Source organism: Aquila chrysaetos, chromosome 13 (genome assembly GCF_900496995.4).
Source record: "Aquila chrysaetos chrysaetos chromosome 13, bAquChr1.4, whole genome shotgun sequence".
In the NCBI taxonomy this organism is placed as follows: domain Eukaryota; kingdom Metazoa; phylum Chordata; class Aves; order Accipitriformes; family Accipitridae; genus Aquila; species Aquila chrysaetos.
Window position 1 is genome coordinate 23,783,063 of NC_044016.1, and position 25,382 is coordinate 23,808,444.

The window sequence follows — 25,382 nt, forward strand, 5'->3', positions numbered from 1 at the left end:
CCTACTAGAAACACTGTTGAGAGGTAGTCATTTTCAGCTCTACTCTTTAAAACATTTAATGCTTTCATGCTTCCTTTTCCATTACTGAAGCAACAATTAGTATTCCCCATTTTTTTGTAACATGATAAAATATACACAATTAGTTAATAATGTGCCCATATCAATTTCAAGCTCCATTACATGGAATCATGGAATCCAAGTAAAGAAAAATTAATATATAATCCAACCACAGGTTTTTTTTCTTGAACTTTGTAATCCTTTTTGCTTGCTGGAGAAGACAAGTGAAAAAAAAAACCAAAAAACAAACCCAAACAATTCTGATGTTTAGCATGAGATATAAAAATCAGCAACTGACAAAAATATAAAAAGAAGAAACTGTCAGGCTGCTGACACAGGGCAGTATGATACACACGCCTCAGCACGCTTATCTGAATGTATTTATTTATGGGAGGAAGAATAAAATGTGCTGGAATACAGTATTCACTTGCTTCTAAAGCACAATGAGGTCAGTAAATAGACATAGATGTTGCCAAAGCCATCTTAACTCTTTTAAGATATCCTGCTTAAAGGAACTGGTATCTTCAAGCCCTGACTATTTTTAATTACTCCCCAGTTTGCCCTTGTGAGAGAGGTAAAGAAGTTTTAGAAGTCTGTCTTAAAGTGATTTACCCAAAGGCTGTATCAAGGACAAAGAATTAAAAACCTCTGTTTATTAAAATACAATTATAGTATCTACAGGAGAATTGATTTTTCTTAAGAGTATAAAAATGTAACCCTATTTGCAAGCTTTGTATTTAAATGAGACTTCATTATAATTTTAGTTAATAAAATTACTAATTTATACATTATTAACAGAAACTCACTCTTCACAAAGTTACTTGAACATACTATCTGTATGCATATTCTCAGCACTTCCTAAAAAAAACAAAAGAAAAAAAAAAAGGCGCATTGAAGGAAGTAAGCTTGCACCTCTTTCTGGGAGAAGGCTCTCAAATCTGTACTTGGTCATAGTGAAAGCTATTTTCAAAGGAACCACATGTACGCTGCCTACTGTCTTACTTGGGAGCTGGTTTGTTCAATTCCTCTCAGAAAGCAATCTGACACATCTATATCTTGAAGCAACCAAATATGAAAATGTCTTATATTGGGACCATGCACAGTTATACTTGAAAGCATCATTCAAATCTCTAAACTTGAAACTAACCAGAATAGCTTATGGATCACTCGACTCGAGTTTCAAACCCAAATAATTTTTTTTCTTTATAGTTAGAATACCACTTTCTGTTTTTCCATGACTGAGAACCAAAAAGGAGTACGTTTGAACTTTTCACTGTGCTCTTGCAAAGGGATGACAATTTTGTATTTTTTTCCAGACATACACCTTCTTAAGAGTTCCATTAAAACTTAGCTATATACACAAACACTTTTCATTAGACGGACAAGATCAGAATTCCATTTGGGTTATATCACAGGTATCTTATTCTTGTGAGTTTAGAAATAGATTCTGAAGAATTAATGTTTCATTACAAATGTTTATTCCTTATGTTTGAAAAACAAACCCCAAAACCTTCTGATGTCAAACAGAAGCATTCTTTGTGGGACTTAGCCAAGACCTACAATACATTAACCCCATTTTCTGCATTCTATAAGAGACACTAAGAAATTCTAACATTAATATCCCACTTAAGTAATTTAAAATTATACTAGACAGATAAGAAAGAAAAAATTGCATTGACAAGATAATAACCTAATTTCTTTCATTCTCTGCCTCCTATTATTCAAACTCTGTTGAGAAAGACATTTTTCCTTTGTTGCTATGTTCTGTAAAGAATAAACAAAATCATCTCCTCCCTGTACACCTACATTACACTTTGGCCTCACACCTGTCTCTCATTGGACATAGTAACTCTGCCCCAGGTTTCAAGAGATCCATGGTAAGACTTTTACTTTTTTCCTACCTAAAAAGCAACATGATCAATAAGTATCTGTACAATGACACCAACAATAATACCGAATTTCCTCCAAGACTAACAGTGGTACACACATACTAAAATTCATACAGTGAAACCAAACAGATAAATGAGTTTGCCTACTGACAACAGAACGCACAGCAGGACATCCAAAGACAGTATTTTTTGCAAGAAAGGTATGTTGATTCCAGCCTAATTTGCAAACAATAAAAAAAAAAAAATCTTTTGAGCATGAGAAGAGTAAAATGTTGTATGACCTTGTGAAAAACAATCTCAATAGGAAGTGCCTAAGCCTTGTCTGCAAATGAAGGCATGGAAGCAGGTGTACCAGGTATCTTGACAGAATCTAGGACTACTACTTCCCACAGGGAAGAAAAAAAAATTTTTGAATGTATAAATAGTTACAAAAATTTTCTTACTGTTCCAGGCATATGACCTCTTTCTTGTTTACCATTCTGAGGACTACCGTTTTTCAGCTTCTTTTTCTTCTTTGCCGTTTCTTTGTGTTCTCTCTGTTTGTTTTGTACTTCGATGAGGACAGAAATGAAGCTGTTTTTCACTTCCTTCTCAAACTCCAACTCATCTCGTAGAGCCAACTGCTGTACCAGTTCCTCAGAATAATCCTTAATAGCAGTCTCAATTTCTTCTAGCAGTTCATTTAACTCAGCAACAGACAATCTTTTTACTCCTATAAATAGTTGATACAAAAAGTAATCTGTCAAGATTTTAAGCATGAGAATACTTGTGGGAATTACAAGAAAAAAGTACTCTGAAATCTTTCAAAACAAAAAAATTCAATTCTAAAACTACACAGAACAAAACAATATTCCTAAAGGAATAAACAGGCACAACTAGATTAGCAACAAGAAGATGGTTGAACTTTCTTCTTATTTCTGAGAAATCTGGAACAATCTGCAAATATGAAGAGCATGTCCTAGTTATGGAAGCTGAAGTAAGTGCTAAACTTCTAATACTGACATCTCTGTTAACTATTACTTTGCACCTACGCTCATTGTTCAGAGTAAAAGGTTTCCATATTTTCTGACACAATGATGAACACCGGCATCTCTGGAATCCTTGGATTTTTCACCTACAGTAATACAGGAACTATACTCTTCTTGGGGATATTGCTAAGGTATGGATGCATATTAATAAAAGCTTGCGCCAAGCTTTTATGATAATGCTTTCAGATGCATTTAGTAGAAAAACCAACAAAGTCCTCCAAATTCTCTTTGTCTGGGAATTGTAGTCAAAAGCATGGCCTTCTATTACCTGAAACAAGGACCTAGATCAAAATTAGCTGACAGGCTTGTTTCAATCAAAAATAAGCATGAATAGTTTTGAGAAAACATGAGACTGAATTGGTGAAAGCTAAATCAGAAGCCTGTAAAATGTCAATTTGAAAACAAAAAACCCTCCAGGTTTGCATTTTGAACATACTGTTGGGTCATGTATTACAGAGAGTGAAATTATGGCCAAGAATGTTCTGAGGCTTGCTTGGGTTAAAAGTGAGCACGTTCTTTGAGGACTGCTTTCCATTCCCAATTAAGTCTGACACACCTAGGAACCTAGTAAGTCCCAGCAGTCGCTATGTCACAGAACATAATTTTCATTGGCATTTCAGAAACGGCTAGTCCTGGTTACACTGAAGGGTACACTATGTTTAAAGACACTGCCTACATGTTCGTAATTATTTGGTTATGTTGAATTAGTCTAGTACATATCACATCGAAAAAAACTGTTGTAAGGGAAAGCGCCTACGGACAAGTGTTGAAAAATACAAATAAGGCCACCAACTACAAAAAAGTATAGCCCTTGAAGCATCAAAGGCAATAGGTGAAATGTGATTTTTCTCTCTTAAACTACAGCAGGGAAAACCCACTGGAGAAAGCTCCTTGTCACTTACTAAAGAAAAAGCAGTAAAACCTGTTAAGGCAATTCTCCAGCAAGGAGCCACGGTTTTTCAGAGTAGCTTAGGCCTTAAACTCTGTTCAAACACTGTAACAGTACTATATGCTTAAGGATCTAATTTTCAAGTAGTTTGAACCATCCATCACCTATATTGTTTAAACTATTCTAAGTATGTAGCATGCAGGTTATGGCCTCTACTTGCAACACAGATCTTGGCTGTGCTCACAGGCGTTGCATGTTACCACAGTAGGTCTTACCACAGCAGTAACTTTTTGCGAAGTCAACTCTGGTTGTCAGCAATAGCAAATAGCAACATCAACTCAAACAGAAGCAGGGGGAAGTAACTTCAGCGACAAGCTTATCTGGTGCTCTGTGGGTCTAAGTTGCAGAATAGACCTTACAGTCTGTAAAATCGAGTATACTTATATTAATTTTTACCACAGAGTAAGTTCCATATGCATTCAGTACAAAGGACAGTCTAAAAAACATAGGTTGCACCACTGTTTTGTTCTTGTGAAACGTGACTAGAGAAAGCACCAGTGAGTCCCAACACTTAAGAACCAGCTTCACAGCCTAAGAAGCAATTGTTCCAAAACCATAGGTAAATATTACCCAACTGCAATCCTGACTTTTTTATGATAGATCAGTTGTTATCAAAGCCTACAAAAGGGCTACATAGGAACTACTCAGCTGACAGAGATGAGTGAAGACAGAGTAATTCAAATGCAGAAGGCTACCTGGATTAAATCTTAGATATGTAGGCTAAAGGACTCACCTGTGTAACTGGAGCTGTAACTGGTTTTATTTTTGGACTGTCTTAATACATGTCTTTTCCTATCCAAGAAGAAAGTAAATACAAGCTTTGATTTCCTGCACTCAGTCCTAAGTATTAACACCTCTGACTTGCCTTATAATAGCCAGACAGTTTCTAGGAAAACCCTTCAACAATTTCAGAGAGATGCAGACTAATTCTGAAGCAGCTTCACACACAAAAAAACAGATAGCAAGAGCTTTTCATAAAACAGTGACCTAAAAGACATGAAAGCAGATTCTGAGAAACTGGTGAAGCAAAGTTAAATTATCTGCCAAAGTAACTAAAGGCATTGTTTGGTCAAGGCTGACCTTTAAACCATAAAGATGCAATAGACAAGATGAACTCCTAAGGCAAAGCAAAATAAATATGATATGAAACGCCAAGCAAGCTTGATTAGCTCCAAACCTAAGGACATATGGAACTGTCAGAAAAGCAGGAAGCCCTGCTGAGCAGTATACACTTTGCTTTCACATTCCTGAAATTTATGTCTTGAGACAGCTAAGAGTCCAACCATGAAAATGGGATCTCCTCCATAAATCTGAAATGTAGCAGAAACTGTAAGTCATGTCACAAAAGGTCGGCCAGTTTTCCAAATCTTCTACAGAATTTATATTGCTGACCCAGACTAAAGGAAAGAAAGCACTGAACTTTGTAAGAGGGACCAAAGTAGAAGGGTCATCTAGCAAATATTCTTTGTGTTTCCATCACCTTCTAGAATTGATTTTGACAAACACACAGATGAAACAAATTTCTGTCATCAAACTGATTAATCACAGGTTTCTTCTACATACAATTCAACCTACTACAATTAAACTATACATGTAATTTCTCCTTTCCTGTTGTATAGGGAAAACCAGATGATTTCATATGAGTAGAAGAAGATAAAAAGTTGTTGTTTTTTTTTTTTTAAACTTTTAACCTTTTTGAAGAGGAATGGAAGGGGAGGAGAGAAAAATATGCAAGGTCTTTATGGGGGAAAAAAAAAGCAATAATTGCCTTATTTTTATGTTAACGTATATCAAGATATGTTGCAGTGACTGAAACAGTACCAAAGAAACACCATTTTCTTTATTTACTGCATAGCTTTCAAGAGCTTTAGCTAGTCTTCTTAAACAGAGTGTATTGGCCTCAAGAAAGTGTCTCACTTTAAAATACAGAAATTAATAAAGTTTAACAAAAATAATCGACTTAACACTTTACCTATGAAGGGACCTCATTCTAGTGAATCAAGCTTCAACATATTTGCTTTAAATTGAAATTCTGTGAAGTTTTATTTTTATTCTAAGTTAAGAAAGGTGACATCTTAAAGATAAGTCTTCTATGTTCTAAATCTAGTTTATTCTTTCAGGGCATTTTGAAAATATTTTTGAATGCAGGTATTTCATAAGAAGGACTTGCTAGAAATCAAACACATGGCAAACTTACTCTTTAAACTACTTTCAATAAGCATAAGAGCGAAATACTAAATAAATATCACTTACTCTCTTCATAGCTGTTGTTCGTACTGGATCTCTTGAGTGTTTGAATTTCCTGGGAAAGTATGGAGAGCCGATCTGACTGGGTGGGTGTTTCATCATCTTCTGGATCAGGCGATTCCTGCATCATTTCCTCTATTTCTTCAATCACCTTCAAAAAATTAAAACCCTTATGAAAACCCTCCTGCACAAAGAGAAACAGCCTGAAATCTGAAGCAAAGCTGTTAAGAGCTTAAGGTTTTTTTTTACTTTCGATTAGCAAAGATGCTGCTGTATGAAACTAATACCAAGACTGGATAGAAGAGAATCAACAAAATCATATTGACATTTCCTCCCCATCCTTGCTCTCTGAGAATAAGCCTACCTTTTCAAGATAAACTGGTGACCTTATAACAAGCAGTGTGTTGAAACTACACAGTTATTTGTATATGAAGGTACAGATGGCTCTGCTTAATAGAACTGAAGGAGTGAGCTGGAATATCTTTCCTGAGTATTCAGTTGAAGGAAAGCAAAACAACAACAACAAAAATCAATTACCTCCCCACCCCCCATTTCACTGCACTTCTGTAAGCAAAAAAAAAAACAAAAAACAAACAAAAAAAAACCAACCCCTCTGAATAACTTGAAAATCTACTGTGCTTATGAGAAGTTTTATGAACTGATCCATCATAATCTGAAGCTGAATTGCATCCTTGGGCTTAAGACCTGAGCCAGACAGAAAGTATGAGAACAGAAATCCTGTGCATAGAGAGCTTACTTTTCAGTATAGAAATGACTATATTTCTAAAGACTAAATTATTAACTGAACTGCTGAATAAATAACACATCATCTTTTACAGGTTTAAAGGGTGTAGACAGTGCCAAGATCCACCTTACAGTAAAAAAGAACTGAGGCAGTTCAAGCAATCCTGTCTCTTGTACTCTTAATAACCACGTTCATCACAGTTCAGAGGTAACCATTTAAACAACAAGAAAATATATTCTGGCGTTTGCTTTCTAAAGCAGGATCTTAAGGGACAGTCATTAACCTTACTCAGAAGAGCGATTTTCAAGATAACTTAAGTAAATCCATGGATTTGGAACAGAAGCCTTTAGACACTAAGTAATTTGAAAGCTTAGTAGCTGAACTGTTGATCTGCTCTCATTAGGCAAAAACTTGAAAGAATTCTTGCTAACCACAAAGCCACATGAAGATATGAATGGCCATACAGTGATGCTGGAAAATGACGAACTCTACAATACCACCAATATTCTGAAAATATTTTTGCTTCTTAACACATATATTTCATTTAGTAGTATTTCTGACTAATTCATGGTAAGAAATGTATAAAGATTTCAAAGACCCTGGACTATCAACTGCACCTGAAGCGCTGGAATACTTTTCAAATCTGAATGATGCAGTAATATCTCACACATTATTACAACCCTAAATAAAGAACGATCAAGAAGCTTAGTTATGGTGAACAACAAGGAAGAACAACAAAAAATAACTAGACTAAAAGAAAATACTACACCAACAGCACGGTCTTTGCTGAACACTTTACCTGCTCTGCTGTGAAGAGTGGTTCATCATTGATGCAGGAAACAATGATAGAATGCATATCCAACTGTTCCCTCAGCTCTTCATCATCTGACAGGTCAAGGTTCAAGTTATCATTTACCTAGAAAGCATGAAAATGTGCATTTATGTGAATAGATATACACATATGTGCGTATATAAAATACATGTACATATATAAAAAAGAAAAGTGGAATTGAATTTTAAGAATCAAACAGATTCCTTGCCCATAATAATGGAATCAATTGCTGTCAAATACTTGGAAACTGAAGTACCTTAAGAACTGAAATCAAAACTGCAATTGGAGAAAGTTAAAATAGCTGCCAGTCTTTAAATACCCTCAGCATATAAAGACCATATACACAATGACATGCAGACATCTGCACGGAAGGCAGTCAATCCAATGTAGATATTTAAATCTTAAACGAAGACAGATGTTTGTCAGTGTGGGGTGAAAACCTATCTATAATCTCTAACATGACACAAACCTGTTATTTCAAGTGCTTTTATAGTTCTACTTTTACACATAATAAAAGACACGAAAAAAGTTGTTTTAAAAAACAGAACATGGTTATGACCCCAGGTTATTTTAAAAATATACTGTTCAATATCTCAGGGTCTTTTTTTAAAAGAAAGAGAAGTAACGCTGTTCCCACACATGTACCATCAAGTTACACTCATCCTTCAAAACCAAAAATATACATATAGTAAAAGATTTAAGTTCCCTCCTTAATCAGTCAGGTATATTTTACTCTCGCACAGTGATATATTCTAGTTTATTTACAAAGTTGTTTGCTTTTCCTGCACTTTGTATATTACTAGATTCCAGCCAAACAAACATAGAAGAGCCCCCCAGCCCCCAAAAGCTGTAACCCCCAACCTTTGAGATTTTGAACTTAACTGCTTTAACTGATTTTGGGCTAATTTACGAGCATTATGACTAGCTGTATTAAGTCCTTGGTCTCAATGTATCAGTTTTAAATTTTTGTTGTAATTCCTCTAATATTCCCAGTTTCTTCAGAAACTTTCATAGTTCTCAGGTTCATTTTGAAGATGCTACTGATATCCCCAGATAGCTAGTCTGTATGGGAACACATAAAATTTGTATTTCTTCAGCCATCAGAATGAAGTCAATGCCTACTTTTTTCCAGAATCTGAAGACCAATAACCATGCAGTGACAAGGCTCCACTAAGAACATCTGTTCACCTACTGCACAGATACATCCCAGTTTTGAAATCCTTTAATGTCTGCAGTCCTCAAATGTTTTTTCATGTATATAGGATTATGCCAACTACTATGGGATAGTAAGCAAGAATAACAGTTTATTCAGAAGGAGGTCACCTTCTCCTCCTGACATCCCAGAAACAACATTTTGCGAGATTATCAGAATATATTCTGATAATTTAGGCTAATAAACCACCTAAACCAGCCCAAGCTACAGCTGATACCAAAAGGACCACCTGGCCTTCCACCCAGCGACACTCCATGCCTGTTTCTGTCCTCACACTCCTACCAAGGAATGACCTGTTTAATCTAACAAAAATACAATAAACAAGCAACTGGGCAATCTTGTTCCTTGTACCACTGTACAACACTTCCACCCAACTACTTCTTTGACAGTCAGAGCCATATAAAAGTGTTCATAGATCTGTGATGTGAAGCAACAAAAATTAGAAGAATCAGCCTCATTCAGTTTATGGTTTTTTTCCTACTAAAACAGGAAGAGAAATACTTTAAGCACAAGTGCAACAGCATGTTATTCCTTTCAAACGCATCAGGGAAGTGTTGCTTGGCTGTTAGTATTCATTGTAAGAAAGTTAAAACAAGCTACTAGCTGGTCCATATGTGCTGTCACCTATCCAGAAATAACTGCTGGAACACAGAGAAGTAGAAAAAAACCAGTATGTCAAGCACTCCCAAACAGATGGGCTTTACACATCAAAAGGCATGCCAGGTGGAGTGAAAGCTGAAAAAACTTGAGATATGTTTAGTCCATAAACTGATTTTCCCTCTACTGGCAGCATACCTAAGATTCTTTCTAATCCAGCAACACCACTTTACATTTTTTTTTATGTACTTCCCTCACAACTTCCTGCAAAGAACTTAGAAAAACCTATATGAAACATTTTTTTATATTGTACCTAGTTCCTTATCAAGAAATCCATCAGTCTTCCAGTCCATTTTTCAGTCACACAAAAAGGTCACGGCATGGGGGTGTTGTAAGTCTTTTTACTTTAAATGTAAGGATTTAATTACTCTAAACCCACTTAGAAAAATCTGAATAAACATTCTAATAAAAATTAGAATAAACACAAGTCAAATTCAAGGGATAATCATCAGACTCAGATTGAGAACGTGAGTTCTTCCCCTGCTGAACCCCAAAGTATCCTCTTCAGCAGAACAATCTTTGCTCCTGTCACAGTAAAAAGTAGCTGTGGATTCTATAATGGATGGCAGAAGTCAAAGCATTACCCTATTCTCAGGTTACACACACAGATATTTCTACAACGTAACTCAACTTCACTATGTTTAAAAGATAAGCCACTTGTTTCCTCAGAAGACCTGGGAAATGGGAATTCTTCCTAGCTTTTCTTCCTGAAGCATTTTAATCCACTTTTAAGAAGATCAGAGGACAACCCTTTCTATAAACCTCTCTGAAACTCTTCATTCCCTGCTCCCTCCCCAGACCGCTATTCTACTCATTAAATAAGAAAAACAACCAAACCAAACTCTCAGTATCTCCTGGGTTACCTTTCCTGTAAAGGCAGCCACTTCAGTCTCCACCTGACTGCAGAATGAGATGAACTTAAAAGAAAGACCACACTGGATTTACTAAATCAGAGTACTCCCACCTTTCTTCCTCCCTTACCCACAATAGTGTTCAACATGAAACAGACAGTAGAAAGACTTTATGTGAAACATTTTCTCATTTTACAATTTTTTCTATCACGCTCTGGTTCTAATGAACATCCATCTAAAATTAACCCTGAATTATTGCAACTGAAGGAGATGCAAACATACATCAATGGTTGTTTGATTTTTAAAAACCTTTCATGTATAATGCCAAGCATTAACAATATTTTAAGCCATTTAATGACAACACTCTTTTATACAGATGCAAATTGTTTTATTTCCCTGCTGAGTATAAAAGATCCAAAGAGGGTATTCCTGCTGATCAGAACTTACCCCTTTTTCTGAAAGATTCAGTGTTGGCAAGTGCAAAGCTCTGGTGTGGGAAGATTTCCAGTCAACTGGCATTACGTTACCATAATTATCAGTCAAAGCATTCCAAATCCTGGAGAGAGGAATAAAGGAACAAAAACGAAGACCTTAAAACAAGCAGCAACTGATCAGCAGTAAACATATTTATAATGATAATATATTTCTATCAACAACTATTTTTTCCTCCCTAAATACTCCTCTACAAGTTACTGACAGTATTTTTATAATGTTTTGAAGTGAAAAGAAAATGTTTTTTTGAAAAACATAATTTATTCCCCTTTTTAAACCAACAACGTATGCACAGCGGTGAAATAAAACAATGTGATGAAGAGACAGCTTCACTACTACTTATATAACCATACTCAGAATCTTCTTGGCGTGGTGGAAGAGTCCTTCCTTTAATGAAATTTGAGGTCAGCTATAAATTCCATTCCTAGTGTTCTTCCTGTTTTCCTCACCTTTTGCACATTAAAATCAGGAATTAGCAGAGTAGCAAATTCTGAGCCAAATCTTTTCTTCTTTCTTTCCATTTATCAGAGAATAATGAACATGCACAAATTATACTAAAATTTTGCAAGAATTTAGTTTTATCCAGAAGTACTCTTTGCTGACCTCAGCCCACCACTCGTCTATAGTTGATCTTAACTGCCTCTACAGTGTACAACCTCTCTGGCTGTTAACGGAGGCTTGCATATGCGGTCCTATTCTGGTATACCGGTTCAGATTTTGAAACAGAGCAGCCCTGTTAGCAGGTTGCTGCCTCAAGTCAGCTAACAAACCCTGCCTCTAAGTGCTAAGCTGTGGGTGCATGTTCGGAGCGGCTGCCTAGCTCGGCTCAGAGGAGGTCAGACGAACGGCTGAGCCAGACACAGAAGGGCAGACAGAGCCTCATCACTGCCCAACATGTCTCCGATTCATGGTTCTCTGAACTTACCTCATTGTTTATACCATAGATATCTAGTCTTTTGCTAACAAGGTTTTTTTTTCCTTCTCTTAGAATAAGATATGCAATTTAGTTATCTCAAAGTAATAGAAAAAATGCAGTATTTTCAGTGAAGATAAGCTGACTGAAATTTACTGTAAAATAACAAGTATAAATACTTGTAAAATAATAACGTTAAAAACAGGAAAGCAGCATAGATCAGAAAGGCTCTACTGCTCAGGGGGAAAAACAATTATCACTGTTGCAGCTGACATCTTATTCTCCATCTGCTTTCCGTACTTTCCATGATCAATTTCAAACACTGAAACAGCGGGCATTTTGCAAGACGCTAAACAAAATACCACCCTCAGTCACTCTGCATTTCCGAACAGCTACTTCTCTTGCCCCGGAGGTAAGAGGCACCGGGATGCTCACGCACTTCCCTGGCTGTTAGGGAAACGAGACCAGAAGGCTCGATGCCAAACCTCCGCCGCGCAGGCTGAACAGGTACGCCTGCCCCCGGGTCCGGGCCCGGCGGCTCCCAGCTGCAGTCCCGCGGGCGGGGAAAGGCTTCAACTCCCACAGCCCACAAGCCCTGCTGGGACTCAGCCAGGGGAAGGCCCGGGCCAGCAGGGCCAGCAGGCGCAGGGGCAGCGCCTTCGCAGGGCCGGGCTAGCGAGCCACCGAGCCCGCGCTGCCCCCGCCTCCGCGCCCCGCCCCGCCCGGCCCCTCCGGCCGGGCCAGGCCTCCGCCCCGGGCGGGCCCACCGCCGCCGCCCGCTCTCCCTGCCTCCCCCCCGGGCCTGCACTCACTCGTCGTCCTGCAGGGCGCTCTGCTCCGTGAGGGGCCGCAGCGGAACGCGGCTCTCGCCGCCACCACCAGCCCGCGCCTGCGGGGACTCGAAGCAGAGGGACAACTTCGCCCCCAAATCCCCACCGCCCCAGCCGCCTTTGTCGCGGGCGGCCTCGGAACCGCTCCCCGCGGAGGGCTGGAAGCCCGAGAAGTCTTGCCAATCCCCCGGGTCCCGCTGCGAGGCGCCTAAGCCGCCGAGAAGACGGAGGGACGAGGCGAGAGCGGGAGGTGCGCCCGGAGCCTCCCGCAGATAGGGGGGTGGGGGGGGGCAGGGGGCGGGGCGCGTGACGGCGCGGGGCTGCCCGAGGGCCGCAGCGGGCGGGGCGCCGTTGGCGGCGGGGGCGGCCTCGGGGCGGCCTCGGCGCCGGGGCGAGCTCGTCGGGGCTCCCCGCCCCCGGCCTCCTCCCGAGCGGAGGGCGGTCGGCCGGCGCGGCCGGGGGCTGCGCGCGAGCATGACGCGGGCCAGCCCTGACACCGCTGGCGAGGAGAGGGAGAGGGAGAGGAGAGGGAAGGGAAGGGAGCGGGCCGTGACCGTGCCGGTGAGCGCCACTCGCGGCCACTTGACGGGGTTCGCTTCTGCGCACGGAGAGTGGCAGCCGCAGGCCTGAGGCAGGCGCTTTCGAAGCGGCGAGTAGGGGCGGTTCCCCGGGGAGGGGAAAGGAGAAGCTGGAGTGGTTGCGGTAGTTCCACTGCAGCCTGGTAACCTACGGACGGGTGGCTTTTTGGCTGTCTTTTTGGTCTCCATTCAGCCACCTAACCCATATAAACCTGAGTTTTGGAGAGAACGTGGTGGTTATTAGCGCCGTCACTCCCATGCCCTCTCCTGCTAGCTTTGTATCGTGTCCCTACGTGCCATAGCTTATGACGGCCTTTTTTTGTCTAGTACTTCTGTGAGCTGCTGTAAACTTTTGATGGCCCAAAGCATGTAGCAAGATTTTTCTCAGCTTAACTTGTGAAATTTGTTTTGAGCCTCCTTTAAGTTTCTCTTCAAACTTCCTACTTGACGTTTGGAAGGAGACACGGTGGAAAATTCTCTGTTAAGCATCTGTGTGCCACTGAGGTAATTTGAAGACTTTTGTCCTATCCGACTCAGTTACAACTTTCTCAAGCTGACAAACCCTAGCATACATAGGCATTCCAATATGATCCTTTCTGACACTGGGAGTAGGGCAAAGGAGGCCAGGACTACTATGAGTGTTCAGATGTGGATGCACCGTTGTTTTATACATGAGTGCAATGATGTTTTCTGTTCCATTCTGATGGAAAAGCAAAATGTTTGCAGGCAGAATGTGAAGATGCTCTTCTCGAAGACATAGTCTTCCATAGCCATAGTCTTGGGGAAGAGCAAAAATGCTGGGACAGGTAACGAGCAAGGAGGAGGAAATTACTGGAAATTCAGCATATATAAATGTAAAGGCATGCACAAAAATACCGATCTGTCCTAGTCAATTATGGGCTTTGCAGTAACTATTACTACTTGGGCATTTTGGGATTATTTCAGCTAGCTCTGTAAGAGCACTGACCGGTGGTCAGCAGCAATCCAAACAGTAAATACGATGCTAGATCCAGGGTGTACCATGTTTGAACAATGCAGACATTTTCAGTTCCTTTACCCTTGACCTTAAAAGGATGTAATAGAATGGGAAGTACAAAGAACAGCAGGGTTGGCCAGAAGGTATGGAACAGCTCCCAAAGAATCATCTTGGGCTTTTCAGCACAGAAAAAATGGGTAGAAGATCCAGGTCTCTAAATTAATGCGTGGCATATAGATACCAATCCACTGCTGCTTTGAATGCAGAAAGTCGGGGATATCACATGAAACCACCAAGTGGTAGGTTCAAGGAAAGAAAAGGAGGCAGTTTTTCACAGAGCAAGTACTTAAGCTGAAAAACTCCTTGCCTCGGGAAGTTACATACCAGAACTTTACATCAAGTCCATTAACTTACAAATTAATAGAAGAAAAACAACATTATAGGCTAATAGGTAAATAAATGGTCTGTGGTTCAGGAAGTCCATGAAGTGCAAGTTCTGATTCCACACACTTTCTATAGGACTTCATGTTAGAGTCCCATATGATTGGTTATGGCTTTCTGACAGGTATGACTAGACCACATGGGCTCAATGGCAGGACAAAGGCCTAACTTTCATTTGAGAGACTGAAAGGCTGATCTTTACTGAATGCTGAAACTATTTGGAATTCCACAAATCCCTCTAATGTGAAAATTCTCCAGTGTAAAATCCAGAACTTTCTGTAGCTGAAAACTGTTCTTTACCCACAGTATGTTCTGATCTAAGGTCAGCGGGACAGTAATACGAATTCCTACTCTCAGGGAAAAAACCTCACCATAATATCAAGATACAAACTAACGTCTCAAGGACTGGTGTTCGGAAGTAATAAATATGAACATTTAAGAAAATGTGCATCAATAGGTTTAAAATTTTTTTATTGTGCTGCCAAGAGCCAAATTACAAGAAACCGCCTTACAGTTAAAAAAGTAAACAAGCAATCTGCTGAACCGCAGTGCACTCCGAGTGCCACATATGCATCTATTTTTCAGAAAATTATATCTGCATTTCTCTTACAAGAGCACAACAGGAACCAAAGTAAAAGAGTGTAATGGATACAGCACATAGGATAAATCATATCTTTAAAATAATAATAATAAAATAATAATAATAAAAACCATTTTACACCATGTCCTATATCCTGCTAATATTTTCAGAATATGGCCTTGATTGTAAAACAAAAGCAAGCATTTACAATTTCTGGATAAAGACTGCTTACTCTTATGCAAGGAATGGATGTTTTGTCTTGACAAAATCTTTAAGGTAACTGGACAGAAACATCTCTGTTTCAATATCAGATTGAGTACAAAACACTGGGGAGACCACATTTTTTCTTACTGGTGGTTGGAAACTGAAGTTATATAAGCAGAAAAAATGTTGACCGTTAACGATACACCTATTTTTTTTCTTTGATGCAAACAGCTAGAACACCTTTTTGATATTCTAAAACAAAAAAATTGTTAATCTTCAGATTAATAAATTAGGTCATTATAATAATAAATTAGGTTTTTTTTTTCAGTTTTAAAGTTCAGCAACCTCTGACCAAGTATTTATAACAATACTTGAGAGTTCCTTTACAAAAAATACATTTTCTTTTCACATTAAGCATACTGGGTATCTGTGTCTCTTATGACAAGCATTTGTAAAAGAAAAAAGGCAATGCACAAATGGGTAATTAGTATAAAAGTGCCAAGACCTGTTTGGAAAGTTAACATTGTATTATACAGTCAGAGTTATAAATGAGGCAAGCTACAACACACTTCCAGCTTAATGTGGACAATATTCCAGTAGTTGTTTCAAACAATTGTTTGAAAAAAAGAAAAAAAAAAAAGAAATAAAGGAAAAAAAAAATCCAGGAGCCAATGGTGTTATTCTATGGAGCTGATTAGTGCTGCATGTATATTGTCATCAGTGTCTCTAGCCAATGCATTCATTAAAAAGCCTTTTTAAGGCTAAGCAGGAAAAGAAAAATAAGAAACACCCTGAAATGTAGCAAGTAGCAAGAGCAACGCTTACTGCTATAATCGTGCACGTACTGTACACACGCGAACACAAGAGTGCACACACACACACACACGCACACGCACGCACACAAACACTTTCAAATCAAATCAAACTGTAGGTAGAATGAGATGCTCTTTTCTTGTCTTTCCTAAACTCACAAGCGATTAAGCATTGATATGGAATGCCTGTTTATCTGTTTCTGCTCTGGGTAAAATCTCTCTCAGATAAAAATACATTCAACAAGAAAAAAAATAGAAAAAATATATACTGTATACATAGTATTTTATATATACAGTATATATATGTATAGTGTATATACACATGCACGTATATATACATATGTATACCTACATGCATTTGTATATACATATATATACACAAACATACAAATACTTTTTGTTGTTTTTAGCATAATTATATTTACATAAATATTCCTATAATGCTAAAGTTTAAAGAAGCATGATCTCCTTTTTTTTCTGAGCTTCAAAAAAGGTGCTTGAGTAATATACAATTAAAATTAAGCAGCTTCCTAGCATGGAAGTAGTTTCTAAATCTGCATACCAGTAAATAAGAACATCAACAGGAAAAAAACAACAACCTTAAAACAGTCTCTTTTTTACTCTCTCGTAAGCAAGAGCTTTGTCCAACAAAAATATTTTTCCTTCTCCTGTATGAACAACCAGAGATTGATATAAAATAACAAAACAAAACCACAACAGACAAAACAAACAAACAAAAGCCCCTGGAACTGCATGGTGTTCTTGACTTTTCCTTCCTTCCTTCAATACTGCTGTCAAAAGATCCAGTGCTCATATCAGGAATTACTTAGGCCTCAGTCATTTGCTAACTCTGCCGAAGTCCGGCTAATCTAGCCAATCAGCTTTGAAGAAACAAAAATAAAAACAAAAAGCAGCACAAGGTATAATTTTATACATCCTTAATAAACCCACCCTTTATTTTCTGCTATAACCTTTTCCTTGCTATTTCATTAACTACTGCAGCTTCTCATCATATAGAAAAATATTTGCAGCTACACCACACCTGTGATGTGACAAATTCTGTTCTAGGAGAATATTACTGTAGCAACAGCTGGAAAAAACAAAAATCAGACCTTTTCATATTTTTTTCACCTGGGGTTAGGCTTTGCTGCAACAGATGCAATTTCAGAGCAACAAGAAAAACCACTATCCTGCTGCCCGGCAGTATTCTTTATTCATTTTTTTCTCCAGCCAAGCATGACCAGCTTTTCTTCTCTGAAGCTTCCTTTTACCTCATTGCCTACCCCTAGCCCCTGATTCCCCCTCCCAAAAAACCTCTATAGCTATGTTACAAGCAAATATATCTTAACAAGTTTTAAAACTTTGGTTCTAAGAAAACACTTGGTCAGTTATCTCAAGGAAAAGTGGGAATGCTTTTTCTGGCACATTGCAGGAGTCAGAGCTCATCCCAGTAAGGTCTTAGAGCTGTACATGTAGTCACAAATCCAATACAATCCACTAAGCAAGTGCACAATTCTAGTTTTATTTTAATAACAGACTTAGTCTCTCTCCCTCTCTCTTTCTTAAATCCTTGGTAAGGGTGCAATTCTTCAAACTGTTTGATAGAAATTATCTGCCTGTAGGTTGTTCTGTTTCTGCATGCTGTAAAATCCACTGTATCTTGAATCTGGGTCTGCAATTCTTAGCATCCTCTGAGAACTGTCCACCTGGACCATGGTACCTTTCTTGCAGTCCACATATACCAGTTGATTGTTTAGGCAAGAAGGCTGTTAAAACAAAAAGGGAATATTGAGTAAATTAAAAAAATTTTGTATTTCACACATAATTTAAAAAGTCTTTGTGGTTCAAGTCCATAAACACAAACCAAAATCAAATCGGCAATGAAAGAGTCTGGACTTTTGCTAAACTTGGTAAAGGCTTATGCCAGGCACAGTAACAGACCAGCACTCTCTTCTGAATCACCATTTTTCATCTTCTGACTGGAGCTCTGGTATTCTCATATCCCAGATGGACTGGTTTAAACTGTTCTCTGTTAGTCTAGCACTACACAGGGGCTTTAACCTTGTTGCCCCAGATGTGCAGCAGCTTGTTTCTAAGACTTTAACAGCCTCTTTATTACTGATCATTTTTAAGAATGTTCTGTTCCTGGTTGCAATTCCACTAAGAGAATGGGAGAGATCTCAGCTGTTATAGTTAATCCTGGCATGGGGTGTCCTATCAGATCCTTGTATGTTCCTTTCCAAGGTGGTTTATGTATTACTTCCTCAATTAGGAAATCATCCACCTTTTATCCAGTATTTGCTAGGCCTTACACCCTTGTGAAGCAGAGTGTTATTACGGAGATGCCAGTGTTTGATGTAGCACGTGGTAGAGCTGTCCGTCCTTGCTTGCAAGTGTAGAATAGGGGATTTAATTTTAGGCAAATGTGAATAAGTGAGGTTTTGAGTATGTCATGATCTACAAGCATGAATGCATACAAAATACTGCTCAAGGAAAGAGTTGAGCTATGTGTACTGGCTTTCCAGTCCTGCTATTCCTCTGTTTGAGAATCCTGTTTGAGAATCCTTCAACTGAAAGATTCTGCAGCTGAGAGGAAGGTGAAACAATGCTGGGTGCACACTACCTTAAATGTTTATGGGCTAAGCATGAAGGAGGACAGGCAGTAAGCATACTCTATGGATATGTGGGAAGTTAGTGACAATGTGTGTGTATGCTCGCACTGTAAGCATACGAGTGGACCGCAAATCTTAAAAATTCCAGTTTCCACTGATGTACCTTCTTTTTCCAAGACTTAAATCAGAAGATCAGAAGGGCTTTTATTACTAAAAATTTACCTTCAGTAACCCCTATCACAAAAAGCATTTTACCCAAATATTTCTTACAAAACAGTATTTTAAAATGTTTCACATCTGGCTCTTCAAAAGTCTGTGGACTGGATTCACAAAGAAGTCCTGAGGTTCACTGATGTTAACAGAATCATGGCTAAATATTAGCAGTCCATCTGTAATTTTAACTGCCTTTCCTATCATCTTTCTTTTGGTATTCATATGATTTAAGCACAGTTGTTGATTTGTTCTTTAATAAATAGCTGGACTATTCTGAACAGAAAGAACATAAGCCAAAACAGGCTTGCCAAAATTTATTACTAGGAACCATCAGTCATCTTGCAAGGAATAGGAGAAACTAATGAGTGACACTTGGTTGAAGAAACCTTAAAAGAAAGATACATTTATGACAAAGACTCTCAGAAGAAATCTGAGTTTCAGTATATCCATGGTCTTGCATTGAATACGTATGTGGCTTACTGAGCTTTCTTAGCATGTGGATCATGCCTTTTGGTGACACTGAAATAAATGATGTTTCAGCAATAGAAGTGTTTGAGGAAAATAATGTTCCATGAGTAAAAAAAGTACGTAGAATTATTGATTCTAGTTCCAGTTAGAAAGTTGTGATTTTCACTTCAGCTTCAACCATTTTGTCACACAGCACTTGGATGGAGAGCAGCCTTTCTGAGAGTTTAGGAGTGAATCCATCAGAGTAAAAAATGAATTTTTAAATGCATTCCTTCAGAAATTCAGAAACTGGTATTGCTTGCTTGTCTTGAAAGACTGGAAACAGGATAATATTGATTCCTCATGCTTCCTATTTAATTAAAATTGAATTCAACTTTATGCTCTGACTGTATTTGTAAGCTTTTTGGAAATGATGTGTTTTCTTTTAAAAAAGCTCTGCAGCAGCAACAGAAAGAATTCTGGGACACTTCATTTTTAAAATGACTGTATTACTTTTCTAGGTGGAACTGAAGAAAAGATGCTCTCAAATTGTGTTCCAATTATGGATAAAGTCTGTTCCATTAGAATTAGGAATAAAGTGGGATAAATGGGGGAACTGATATAAATGGCATTTGAATATGGAATAAGGGCTTAGTCTGCTGATGGAACTATTATTCAGAACAAAACAATGCTCCTTTCACTGTTGATTTCCAAGCTACCTGCTTCTTCCTTATTTTGGTGGTCTCAGAATACTTAATTGGTAGATATTGCCTGAGATCTCTCTTAAAATATCAATCCTAGAACCATATGATGCAGTTACTAGAAAATGTGATAAACACTGCAAGTACCTACAGTACCTGACGTTGGACAAGACTTTTAAAGTGGATGAAAGTTAAGAAAGCAAAAATATTCTCTTAAGAGTTTGACTGCAGATAAGAAAATTGCATGTATTACCTACACATATACAGAGCTGGATTTTTTTTTTTTTTTTCCCCTGAGCTTTTCTTCTGTCTAGTGACAGCTCAATACTATAAAGGAGCAGGAAATGTTTTCATTCAGTAGTGAAAAAAAATCATTTAGGAGACTAAATAAATACCAACAGACTGACTGGTATAAATGGTTTAAGACATAAGGAGAAAATAATTTGAGAGTGTTCACTTCATGTGAACTCAATTGCATCCTACACAATGTTCTTGTTCATCTTGTTTTCCAAAAAGTGAAAGCCTGGAAACAAGACATAAACAGGGCACCTTTGTTGGAGCTTTGTAGCAGGACACTGGAATCCACTGCTTTTTCTGATTGATGAGCAGAAGGACGATGATCAGTAACAGCGCTATTGTGATTGGAATTGTCACCAAGGCAACAGAGCTAACCGAGGCATCTTCGCTTGGGTGTGGTCCACTGCCACTTCTGTACTCTCCCTGGAGATGACTCATGTCTGCAAGGCAGATGTCAGCATTTGTTAGCAATTGTAAATGGACCTTGACCATAAAGAAGAATGTAAGTATGAAAATCCCAGTAATGCATCTTGTCACTTTTGTGAATTCAGACTTCTTCTCCTGAAATGTCACCTTATTTATGTAAATTAGAACAACTGAAAGCTAGTATCTTGTATAGTGACTATATTAGCTGGGAAAAGGCCATAAAAAGAGAAGAAATAGGATGGAATCTAAAGCACAGTAACAACCAAGTCTGACAATAACCTCTTAGCTCAGTTGTGTTTGCATCATCTTACCTGATCACAACCAGATACCCACTGGAAAAAAAAAAAAAATCAGCCTATGTTTCTATGCTTAGGAAAACCTGGAAGTCTTAGGACAAAAGTCCTTTTTTTTCTTTTAAAAACTGGTAAGACAATTACGATGTATTCGCTCTCCCATTTGCTGAGAATATACTACAATACTTGAACCACTCAGCCTGTGAAAACAGACTGCTGGCAGTCTACTAGACTGTAGCAAGTTTTGCATGTAATTGCAAAGAATGGTAGTTTTCAATGACATACATAATATTCCCACACAGTCTGCAGCGTGTGTTTATAATCCCCAGCCAGGAGAGTTGCAAGCCAGCTACTAATGCCTGTGAAAAATGAAAATGCTGTAATTATAAAAGTGTAAGCTTACAATTTTATAAAGCAGTTACATTTCATGTATCCTTTCTCCAAACAATAGTGTGCTATGAGATCATCCTTAGATTTCAAAAAAATATATACAAGTTTAGGTAGTCCTTCAATTAGAAAAGGTTAACAACGACTGTGTCATTGAGTGTTTCCCCTACCCTGGAATAATGATTTCAGCACAGTTGTAAACAAAAGATGGATTTACATCCTTAGACAACTTTATTAGCTCTGTGTCATTATACCTGAAGTATTTCTTTTAACTCTGACTTTTGTCTATGATATATGTTAAGTTGTGGTACATCTTTTCCCATTTTTGTTTATCAATATAAGAATGTCAAATGGATCAAATGAAGGTCTATCAACTCCAGTGGCCTGACAATAGCCTGCTTTCTAGTTTTTGTATCAGAAAAGACACTGGAAAATCACTCCTCATTCATCATTTTATCGCATTCTTAATTTTACAGAACTCCATCGTACCAACACAGATGTTTCTTCCAAGCTGAAGACGGAATGATAATGAGACCAAATTGCATAAATATAATTTAATAGACTGACTCATCTTTACTCAAAGCAAAAGGCATGTAAGAGTTCTGCACTGAAGAATATTCTCAGATAACCACCTTTTCAAAGCATTATACAGATGCTACCTGAATAGAACAAATAGATGCATTAAAACATGGGGAATAAACACAGACCTAATTTAGCCCAGTTTATATCACATCTTACCTCTGTGAATGTGGATGATATCATTTTCACTTGGTGTTGGCCAGTTTGGTACTTCAAGTTCAATGTCTCCTCGATGGTTTGTCTTCTCAATGGGGATGTTAGTAGGTTCAGGTACATACATCTCTGTGAAATGAGATAAATGTGTTTCACAAATTATAGGCTGCTTAACTTCCCAGTGCCGCTCTTAATTCAGGAAATATACTTGGCCATCTGCAGTGCTTTGTCCTATGAATCCTTTCATTTGTTCAGAGTTTTCACCATTACTAGTTTGGGATTTTGTTTTAAAACCTGTTTCATACTGTATACGGGATACATGCCTCCTGCCATTATCATTATCCTAATGTGAATGGGATGATACAGTTGTGTGGACAGATTTGCTATTGAAAATATCACTTCAGAATACACGCTTTACTACAGTCTTGCTCCTTTGCGATACTAAACAACAAAAATACCAAGGGAAGGCTACATCTTCCCAGCTGGTATGTAAACTGTCACTGCTGGTTTCTTTGCCTTCCTTTTTTTGTAATCCTCAAAGCAGGATAATTGGAAGAGGGGGTACTGCTGAATCTCCCCAACTGTCCTGTCAGAATTAGTTACCAGCTGACTAAGTAAGATGAGCAAACTCCTGCAGAAGTATGTCAGGACTAGCATTAAAAACCAATTGCAATTCTTAGGTTCCTTGTGTCCATAACTAAGAAAATGTCATAATATTTTTAATCCAAGTTAAAACAATAAATAAAGCAATGTGATACTTGAAAGTAACAAAGAGACTCAGAAAAGACAGAAATGTTAATCACTGACAGAATCTGCAGAGATGGAAGAATATTCATTTTCCTACTCCACTAATGTTTTTCCATAACCTTATGAAAGGACACAGCAGGAGCAAGCAACTAATTTTTGAGTTCACAGCTCTCAGAAAAAGTAAAATTCAAACTATATATTTGCACAATATGCCTATCTGTTAAGAATATTCATTTTCCTGAAGTCTAAACACCTGTTGTATTCTTGATATTGTTCAAATATAGACTGATGTTCAAAACCCAATTTAAAAAACCTTATAATTATCAGTCCTGGAAAACCAGCTTTATAATAATCCGCATTGTCATATCACATTACCTGGACACATGGGACAGCAGCTTCCCTCCACGTTGATGGGTTCAGCACAAGGGAGGGGTGGGCAGCTGACAGTGGAGCAGAGAGTCTGACCCTGCAGGCAGTAGCAGTGTGTGCAGCTGTCAATGTCCCAGCGTTCCTCATCTGCGTATGTTTTCCCACTGAAGTGGCAGACCACTTTCTTTGGAACTGTATCTTCTGTTGAAGGAAAACAGAGTGGTGTCATCACATGGTAATGGCCAATTACACACCAATCTGATTTCTTCCCCAAACACAAAAGCAAAACAATAACTACAAAGAAATCCCAGCTGTAATTAAGACCCTCTCTACATCTTCCAGAAAATCTTTGTTAAAAAAGTGTCATTTCTGCTTCTTTATGAATTACATAATTTAGCCTGGGCTGCTTCTCCTCATTTTCCTCATGCAAGAGGCTAGAAGACAGATGATTGGGGACATGAAATGATGATATCAAAAGTGCTGTGAAAATTAAGAAAAATTGATTTTTTTGACTGTTTGAGACAGCCAACTCCTCCTCCTCCTCCTCGTTTCCTAGTAATATTTAACTATAAAAAAACCCAAACTACCTACATTTCTAATCACCAAGGTTCAAGAAAGATGAACTCAGTCTGGAATACTTGAAGAAAAGATTAGGCAGGATGCCGAGAAGGATGAAGCAACTCTCAGGTGACATATCTAGAAGTGCTTAGACTATTATGATAAAACAGATTTGAAGGGGATCTGATCATTCCCTGTAACTGCATCAATGGACAACCCCAGGAAACGGGCAATAACCAAATTCAGTACGTTTTTTCCATGGTTAGTATTATACAAATTGGAAATTGGTGTGATCTTGACCCTCAGAAAAAGTGAGGTTTCAGAACACGTTCCCAAAGACTGTAAAGCTAACAACTTTTCAGATAGATTTTGACATAGTACTTAATAGGGACCTGAACTTGATGAAGCAACTTGGGAAAACACTTAAAGGAAGCATTACACTTTCTGCCTAAGCATTCAATACAGCATTTTTTTTTATGCTGCACACTATGCAAACCTTTTAGGTGGTCTGCAGTATACCTTCTACTTCACTGAGAAGACAGTAATGAATTGCTTAGCCTAGGATGTTTTTTGCTGCTATAGCTCTTTATAATCAAAATAAAACTACACAGCAGAACCTCCAAAAGCCAAGCAGCACCTCATTTTCATCTTAGCTTCTTGCTACCTTTTTTTCTTAGAGGCAGAAATTATGATGATGAAACCGGCTGATGACATGAATTTGCAGATTAAGCCTATGCATGAGATAACAGAATGAAATCGCTAAGTAACTTCTTAAGCTGTCAGAAAAATTCTGGTTTAACATTCACACAGATTACATATGTGAATATGTCAGTTAGAATTACCTCCCAAAGATAAATAAAAAGGCTTATTAAATAATTTGGCCATCAGTACAGCTTTTAATTAGTGACAACATAATAGACTGACACCATCCGGCATAACAAGGTTAGCAGTCAGCAGACCAGTGCAACAGGTCTGGACAGAGTAAATTCAAATGCAAAAGGACACCAGCAAGAAGTACTGTTGTGAAAATACTAATGGAATTATTTGAAAAGTGTAAATGTTCCAGGTGGCTTTGGTATGGGTATCCCATGGCTTCCATGGCTCTAAGTATGGGTCCCAACCTCTCCAAGTAGCAGATTTTGTAAGTGAATATGGGGTGGACATGGGAAGGGAAGAGTGGGAGGAAAAGGTGGCTGCAAGCTTGCAAAAAGCACATTAGGTTCTTCCACAGATAACCATGAGCCCTTCTTCCATGAGCCCTGTACTGATCAGAAAGTAGATGTGTCTGGGAAGAGGGTGAGGCACA

At 38.3% G+C, this 25,382-nt stretch overlaps 2 protein-coding genes across 4 annotated transcripts in view; both read right to left on the bottom strand.

Annotated features, from left to right (window-relative positions):
* FEZ2 (fasciculation and elongation protein zeta 2) overlaps positions 1 to 13,470 on the bottom strand; it is a 29,992-nt gene extending 16,522 nt beyond the window's left edge. The window contains exons 1-5 of the mRNA XM_030035693.2: positions 12,686 to 13,470; positions 10,916 to 11,024; positions 7,715 to 7,831; positions 6,177 to 6,321; positions 2,390 to 2,658 (exon numbers count right to left, since the gene is read on the bottom strand). Coding sequence (XP_029891553.1) covers positions 2,390 to 2,658; positions 6,177 to 6,321; positions 7,715 to 7,831; positions 10,916 to 11,024; positions 12,686 to 13,470 — 1,425 coding nt within the window. The remainder of the gene's footprint in view (positions 1 to 2,389; positions 2,659 to 6,176; positions 6,322 to 7,714; positions 7,832 to 10,915; positions 11,025 to 12,685) is intronic.
* Positions 13,471 to 15,152: 1,682 nt separating this feature from the next.
* CRIM1 (cysteine rich transmembrane BMP regulator 1) overlaps positions 15,153 to 25,382 on the bottom strand; it is a 203,502-nt gene continuing 193,272 nt past the window's right edge. For all 3 annotated transcript variants that reach the window (XM_030034489.2, XM_030034490.2, XM_030034491.2), the window contains 4 exons: positions 23,525 to 23,719; positions 22,409 to 22,531; positions 20,817 to 21,004; positions 15,153 to 18,060 (listed from right to left, as the gene is read on the bottom strand). In XM_030034489.2, coding sequence (XP_029890349.1) covers positions 17,884 to 18,060; positions 20,817 to 21,004; positions 22,409 to 22,531; positions 23,525 to 23,719 — 683 coding nt within the window. In that variant the 3' untranslated portion in view covers positions 15,153 to 17,883. The remainder of the gene's footprint in view (positions 18,061 to 20,816; positions 21,005 to 22,408; positions 22,532 to 23,524; positions 23,720 to 25,382) is intronic.